General features: G+C 41.7%; 1 protein-coding gene across 1 annotated transcript in view; it reads right to left on the bottom strand.

Annotated features, from left to right (window-relative positions):
- The window catches only part of kif11 (kinesin family member 11), a 29,712-nt gene continuing 21,440 nt past the window's right edge, over nt 1-8,272 (bottom strand). The window contains exons 22-27 of the mRNA XM_028603163.1: nt 7,099-7,259; nt 4,901-5,019; nt 4,497-4,719; nt 3,566-3,726; nt 2,800-2,910; nt 1-305 (exon numbers count right to left, since the gene is read on the bottom strand). Coding sequence (XP_028458964.1) covers nt 195-305; nt 2,800-2,910; nt 3,566-3,726; nt 4,497-4,719; nt 4,901-5,019; nt 7,099-7,259 — 886 coding nt within the window. The 3' untranslated portion in view covers nt 1-194. The remainder of the gene's footprint in view (nt 306-2,799; nt 2,911-3,565; nt 3,727-4,496; nt 4,720-4,900; nt 5,020-7,098; nt 7,260-8,272) is intronic.

Raw genomic sequence — 8,272 nt, 5'->3', positions numbered from 1 at the left:
TAAAAAACAAGTATAAAATCTCTTTAATTTTACAATCAACTTGAAAACGTCGAGACAATAATGGTTTACTAAAAACAAGAGACACTTCACGAGACATCATCCTGACACGTAGAAGACAAAAAGATTAAAAAAAATATGGAGATAGTTGAAAAGTAAGAACATAGTTCATAGAATAACACATTTAAAAACTTGTTTTAGTTCTGACAGCGGAGGGGCAGTTTGGATTTCTGAGGCGTGGAGGCTTCGTTTTCTGACGCTTTATACTTGGCGAGCAGCTTCGCCTCCTTCTTACTGCTCTTCTTTTGCTGGAAAAAAGGAAAAAAAATGACAAGAACAGATTACTTTTTGGCAAATTTCCATGACTGTGTTCCTGAAAATGTCAGTCGACATTATACAATAAGAATAAATATCTGCGTTAAAGTTTACCCTCAGGAGGTCTATGTGGTTCATAGTGGGATTTGTAAATTGAACACATTATTATGCTTTGTTAAAAATTCCATGACTTTTCCAAAACTTTCGGGGTCTTTGTATTTTTCCAAAACCTTTCCAGGCCTGGAATTTGCATTTTTTCAAATTCCAAAACTTTCCCGGGTTTTCTCAAAACGTATGAACCCTGATAGAATTATCTGAAACGTGGGTAAGCATTAAAAACGTAAATTCTTTCAACGATTTTAGGTCCATCTTTACCACCATCTCCCACCGCGCTGCGTTCTGGAGGCGTCGCCAATAGGGGTGCGACTCTTTACTGGTCTCATGATTCGATCCGATTATCATGTCAACGACTCAAATCGATATCACGATGCATCACCTCCTCTATATAACCACACATTAGCCTAGAAATCTAGACGCACCCTAGTGGCAGCAAATGTCATTTTGCAGCCAGGGTCAGTCTAGCAACTCTCCGAGCTGGAAAAACCAAACTCTAGTCAGGCCAATCATATCGTGTATAGGAGTCGGTGGGCGGGGCTTAACATAAGTGACTGTTCACTGCGTAAATTCCAAGGGGGTGAGCTTCGCTTCAGAACTCGAGCCATCTATGGCGCCATTTTGTTGCTAACAGGCCATCACCTCCTGTTAGCATTACACTGACCGCCATTTTTTTTTTACGTCACCTGACTGCGAATAACTTTACATCAGAAATGTTTGAAGACTATTTGTCCGTTGTTTATTTCTAAAGAAACACAACAATGTATAAAAGGCTCCATTACCTTGTAGCTCACGTTATGGCTCCGTAGCAGACGCTTTTATAACAATAGGCTAACGATTGGGTCATAACCACGAGACTTACTGTCACACAGTAGAGGAATTACCGTATAGTACAGGAGAAGCTCACAGGCAGTTTGGACTTACATGAGCTGTTTAGGTTTAATTACTAATGTTAACTAGCATGTTAGTGATCAGTAATTAGCCTGTGTCTATGTTATCTCCTTACATATACCTACGCTCTCCGTCTCTGTAAGATTGGGAATGATTGAGATTTCTCTCGGCACAGCTACCAGAAGACTTCACACTTTCAGACACGTTGCTCACGTCACATTCTCTCAGTTGGAGGCTGCGCAGTAAAGCTGGCCATCACCGGAAAAGTGCTTCTAATAGCCTTCACTGGTCTCCGTCCAGAGCAACGGGGTCTATTGGTCCATTATATACTGTCTATGGTGAATTCCCTGCTACTTGAAAACAAAGATGGCTGCCGTTGCTGCTGGCGAACAGTAGTCTTTGGAATTGAGTTAAGCACTGAAGTCATTCTTAAAAAAGGAAGATTTGTTCGGAGTTTTGCCGACCGGATACGGCAAAAGTTTAATCTATCAACTAGCTCCGCTACCTTCTTCGTTGCTCTGGTTGGTTGTAGTGCTATCCTATAGCGTGCAGAGGGAATTTGACAGACAACCGTTGATCCCGCCCCTCAGATTGAGCCCTGACCAATGGGGAGTTCCAAGACCAACATCTTAATGTGGGTCTGGCTTGTCAGGGGCAGGAAGTGAAGTGAGCATCCAGTCAATTTACCAAAAGACACCACACCCCCCAAAATATCGTTTGTGTCTCCTCTACAACACCACGGACAACAAGAGATTCATCCTGGAGGTTGATGAGCATAATACGACATCACAGATCAACGCAGGAAAAGAGAAAGCATGGAGTTTAACTACAGGAGTGTTTGGAGTGGAAGGTAGATACTGGCTTAACAAACACGGGATTGTTCTGGAAAGCAGGGATCTTCAACAGGGGGTCTGGGACCCCTAGGGGGTCCTCCGAGTCACTGCAGGGAGGCCTCCAAATTATTGTTCATTTTTGAAAGTTTTTTCAAGATTTAAAACGTCTTTACATGATTCCAACATATTATTAGCAAATATAAATCCCCACTGATGATAGGCTTACTGGCCAATAATGTAGTCACTAATTAAAACATGACATAAAATCATGGCAACAATTATTAGGCATTTGAATAGCTTAGTATTCTATGTAAAAAAAAGGTATCTATAAATGCTTTAGGCTGCCCTAAAAGTTATTGAAGGACCAGATTAATATGCAACTTCATTTTATACAATATATGTAGTAGGGGGGTCCCTGATCCATCTATTTCAATTAAGGGGTCCTTGGCTTAAAAAACATTGGAGACTCCTGCTGTAAAGTATTTGTAGAGACAATAAAATCTGCGAGTCAGAAAATATAAAACTATATAAAAACGTATAACTATAAAAAAGGGATAAAACAGCGGCGCGGTGGGGACGCAGCAGACGCACACCCAGTGGGAACATCAGCGTTACTTCAAATAAAAAAGGTTTCATTTGTACTGCTCACCTTGAAGAAAGGAACCCGTTTGCTCTCGTTGAAGACGAGGTTCTCGTCGATGAAGGACGGCTCTGTGGCCACGCTTTCGTTGCAAGTACTGATCTCGTCCTCCAGAGAGTCCTAGACGCCACAGAGGGGAACGTGGAAGGTGAAAATGGAGCAAAACTCATTATTCCAGGAAACAGGTAGCAGTTCTTTTGAGTTTAGCTCAACAAATTCTGCATGTGTTGACAAAATGACCTGAAAGAGAAATCAAACCAACAACGTTGAAGTGTATGAGCCAAATGTCCAGAGTAGCACGCCAAATAATTAAACTGAGATAAAACGTTATTAATGCCAAGTGAAATTGCTTTGCAGTGTCAAAACAAAGTGGGAAGACAGACAGATAGATAAAAACTAAGGTTAAAGAAAAAAAGTGCACATCCAAATTAAATACAAAGCCAAAATCGGATTAGCATTTTGAATCATAATAGAGTATAGTTAGACTTAGATGTGCGTATTTGGCAGAGGGGTTTAGGTGCCAATTTTCAAGAAAATGTGACATTCATTGGGTTTAGGCGCTGCCTAAAACTGCTCGGGTGCTGCTCCTAAACCTTATGATGGCCGAGAAACCCAGAACAATATCTAAAGTAGAGTTAGTGTAAGAAATTAATCGACATTGTGAAAACATTCAAAATGAATTCAATCAAAACATAACTAATTGAGTCTTAAATAAGTGCCTGAGTGATGCTGAGTGTCTCTGCCTCTAGAAGAGAAAGAGAAAAGGTGAACGTACGTGATCGACCTCCTCCTCCTCTTCCTCCTGATGATGCTCCTTCTCCATGGCGGCCTGCAGCTCCTCCTGCCGCCTCCGCAGGCTCTCCAGCAGCTCGCTGCGGCTCCGCGACTTCTCCAGCTGCCGGGGATACACAAACTCCCGACGCTGAGGGGTCGCACCTGAAGGCAACAGCAGAACCGTTTTAGGAACAGCTACGCATTTACAGGGACAATGAAAATCTTTGAGTCACAATGAAGGTTTTGGAATGTTACAAACTCCAACAAAAAAAAACCTGTTTAAACGCTTTAAGCAATTACTTAATAAATGAGAAACTTTCAACGTGCTACCCACTAACAGAGAGTCAGATAGTGGTGTGGGGGAGACTCAGTGGTGAGTGAAACCGAAGCAGAGGGACAGACACAGAGCTGTAGCCGAGCCAAAGTAGAACACTATTTAATAAGTTAACTTTATCGGTTATAAGGCAAATAAAACGCAGATACAGATCATCTGCAAACTGCCAAAAACAGCCCGATAATCGGTGTATCCCTATTAAAAATGAAAATGTACTAAAAAGGTGCAGTAGGTAACACTTATAAAACTAACTTTGTCATATTTGCTGAAACTGACCTTATGTTCCAATAGAACTACATGAAGCAGGTCATTTAAATAAATCCAGCTCCTCTGGCTCCACCTACAGCCTGTAGTAAGATTTGCAAAAATCCACAGCTCCCCATTCAGATGCACCAATCAGGGCTAAGGGGGGTGTCTAACTGCGTGTCAATCACTGCTCATAGGGAGGGGCTTAGGAGACCATCTTGGACTTTAGCAGAAAGGGGAAAGGGACTGAGAAGTTGTTGATGTTCACATTCTTTGGCTAAGTCCTGGATCTTCCCAATCCTCCCTACAGCACCTTTAAAACAGAAAAAGGCGCCCAGATTAAATAAGTTACCGGTGGGAAGGTCCTGCTGCAGCTCTTCCTGCAGGAAGCCCTGGACCAGCTCCTGGCTGGTCTCCACGTGGTCCCGCAGCTCGGCCTGCTGCTGGTCCAGGACGGTCCGGTCTGCGGAGGTCTGGTCCTGCACGGCCACCAGAGAGCGCTCCACCTCGGCCTGCCGACTGGAAAGCTCCTCCTCGGCCGCCCGGAGCTGTTCAGCGCAGCGCGTCTCCACGCTCTGGGCAGAAGATGGAGGGTTAGAGTCTTGTTAATCTCCCAGGTGAAGAGTTTGTTGCGATACAGTGAAACCTTAAATAGCAGTATCACTAAGGGATGTCTCAATCAGCTTTTTATTATTATTTTTAATAAATTAAAACTAACAAGATAGAAACCTGCAGAGGTCAGAGGGTAGTTTTTACCTGACAGAGGGTCTGAGCTTCAGTGCAAATCTTCCCCGACAGTGAGAGGTGTTCCTGGGCTTGAGTCTCTGCATGCTCCCTGGCTCTGGAGGTCCACTGGAGGTCCCGCTGCACCAGACCTGCAGACACCAATCCACAGAATCAGCACTAAACGCACACCAAATGTTCTGCAGATGTGGGTTTAAAGAGCCCCTATTATGCTCCTTTTCAGCATCACATTTGTACTCGTAGGCTCTACTGCAATAGGTTTACATGCTTTGTGTTTTAGGTTTCTCATACTGCCCACTGCTGCAGCTACTCTGCCTGAAACAGAGGGGGTGGGGTGAGTGACAAAAAGCCACGCTCAAGTCGCACCGTTTACAGACATTTCCAGCAGCCTTCGGAAGCTGAACAGGAAGTCAAAGAAACACTCAGATCCTGTTAGGCCTGATTTGAAAATATTTTATCAGACCCATATATCAGCTCCTACACAGTCTCTAGTTGTTTATATTAAGGCAGAGTTGCTGTTAAAATGCTCTACATGTGATCTGCTGCTGATGTTAAACAGACTGTAGATGATCTGTAATCTGAACAGATTTAGTCTCTGACTTAAACATAATTAGCCACACAACATGTGTTCTGTACAGAATAAGCATAAACCAGACAAATGGCAATTAAAATCCCTCAGATTCAAAAACAAAAAAAATGTATATAAAAATATCATGTTGAGTCGATTCTGAACCAATCAGCAGTTAGATCAATTGAGAGCCAGGCATTCCCAGCATGCCCCTGGGTGTCAAACCTGCGGCCACCTTGATCTTGGTCATCGTTGCCCACGTGTGCATGACGTCAGAGAAAGTCGGGATCAAGACATACACAAATCTTCCCAGCATGCATTGGGCGGGAATTGATTCTGCGCAGGCCTGGCTCATCTCGAAGGAGTATACTCTGCCTGACCTCTGTGGCCTTTGTGAAAAGCCCAGTTCGCTCCGATTGGTCAGCTGACCCACTCTGTTGTGATTGGTCAACCAAATTCAAACCGAGATTGCTTGCTCGGGCAGCACCTATCGATGTGAAAATCTGGACTGCAGGGTTCATAAGCATTTTAACCAATACTTTTTGGCAAATTTCCATGACTATGTGTTCCTGAAAATGTCAGTCGACATTATGCAATAAAAATTCTGTGTTGAATAGGGCTGGGCGATATGGACCAAAAGTCATATCCCGATATATTTTGGCTGAATATCGATATACGATATATATCCCGATATTTTTTTTCCGCAAAGTGAGAGCTGTTCAGTCAAAGTCAAAGCCCAATATGACATGTCACAAGTAGTTTCATAGAAACCGGCTATTTCAGTGAACAGTTGCAAAATCAAATGAATAACAGGTTTCTTCACCTTTTAAATGCTCAGCTGTTCAAATAACAATATAATGTAAACATAAATACTGTATAACAGGAGTACCTTTTTTTTTTTTTTTTTTAAATCAAAGCATGTTTACATTTAAATAAAAAAAATATCTTAAATAAAAATAGCCTATAAAATAAAACAGGCCAAGTTCAGAAAATGACATCACTTTACTGTAATGTAGCCTTTAAAACCAGGAAAAGACACTTATGTGACATCACGATATCCAAAATCTAAGACGATATGTAGTCTCATATCACGATATCGATATAATATCGATATATCGCCCAGCCCTAGTGTTGAAGTTCACCCTCAGAGGTTTAACTATAAAATGAATGATAATGTATGTGGTTCATAGTGAGATTCATAATATCGCTCCCCGAATACAACGTTGAAGTTAAGACGTCATGAAAATACATTTATTAATCACATATTATTATGCGGTGTTAAAAAAAATAATTCAAAAACCTTTCCAGGCCTGGAATTTGCATTTTTCAAAAATTCCATAACTTTTTTTCCAGGTTTTTTCAAAACGTATGAACCCTGGGGCTAGCTTTCTGAATCTGTGACATCACTAATTGAGGAATTTCAAACAGGAATGTGGGCGGAGTGTTTTCGGGCAGTTGAGAAAAAGTGCCGTTTGTGTGAGAGAAAGCTCAATTTGCAGTGAAGGGTGGTTTTTTTTGTACTTTACACATCTATTTACATACACAAAATACTATATAACACACTAAAATTACAGGGGGAAAAAAGTCAAAGCTAAAAGCATAAAAGGGGCTCTTTAAATGGTAAGTGGAGGAGAGGACGTACCGGACACGGAGCTGTGGAGGTGCGAGCAGCACCCCGTCATCTCGTCCAGCGCCTGCTGGCTTTCGTCGGCACTCAGACGCAGGGAGGAGGCGAGAAAGGCGGAGGTGGAGGAGAGGAGGTCTGCCTGGGCCGAGGCCTGATGCTCTACTGCACTGCAACCGCTGCACACAGGGAGACACAACATGGTGACAACGGGAACAATCACACATAAGCCAGAAACTATAAAAAATAAATAATGGACACCAGGGTTTCTCCTACAAATCAATCAACATTTATTTATATAGCGCTTCACAACCACCAGCAGGTATCCAAAGTGCTAGGGCTGGGCGATAGGGAGAAAAATCAGATATCACGATATTATTGACTAAATACCTCGATATTGCGGCAATATTCTAGGGTTGACAATTGGGGCTTTAACAAAATATCTTCACACTTCGATTTTAGATAAATAATCATCAGTAATGTGGACATAATGTCTAAGTGGGGAAAAGGCAAATCATAGAACAGCTAGAACAGTCTGGTAAGTTCAGAAAAGTACATCACTTTACTGACACTTATGTCATGTCACGATATTAAGATATCCAAAATCTAAGATGATATCTAGTCTCATATCACAATAGATATAATATCGATATATTGCCCAGCCCTGCAAAGTGCTTCACATCAGAAACCAAGAATAAAACACATACAATAAAATGAATGAAACATAGAAAATAGTAAAAATCAGAAAAGGTTACATAGAAAGAGGAAGAGGAAATTGTCACACCACTATTACGTATTAAAAGCCATTCTAAAAACAGAGGAATTTTTGGTGCCCCACAAAGAGGCTTTTAGCCAGCACCAGAGGAAAATTATCAGTGCCAAAATCATCGTCTCTGAATGAGTTTAGTAGAAATTTACCGGACAATCGTTGAACAAGCAGAACATAAAAATTAAGTGAGAAGTAGGCTCATTTTCTCAGAGATTTCTATAGACTTCTTTTTGGAGCCAGTAGAGTCGCCCCCTACTGGAAGTTAGAAATAATGCAGCTTTAAAAAGGAGCTTCAGCATTAGCTTCAATTTTCACACCCGGAAGCTTCGGCCATTATTTTTACAGTCTTATGTTCTAAACAATTAAAAAAAGGTGCAGTAGGTAAGACTTATAAAACTAACTGTCATATTTGCTGAAAATGAC

Source organism: Perca flavescens, chromosome 17, assembly GCF_004354835.1.
Source record: "Perca flavescens isolate YP-PL-M2 chromosome 17, PFLA_1.0, whole genome shotgun sequence".
Classification (NCBI taxonomy): Eukaryota; Metazoa; Chordata; class Actinopteri; order Perciformes; family Percidae; genus Perca; species Perca flavescens.
Note: the sequence above shows the minus strand (reverse complement) of the source record. Positions and strands in the feature narration are given on the sequence as shown.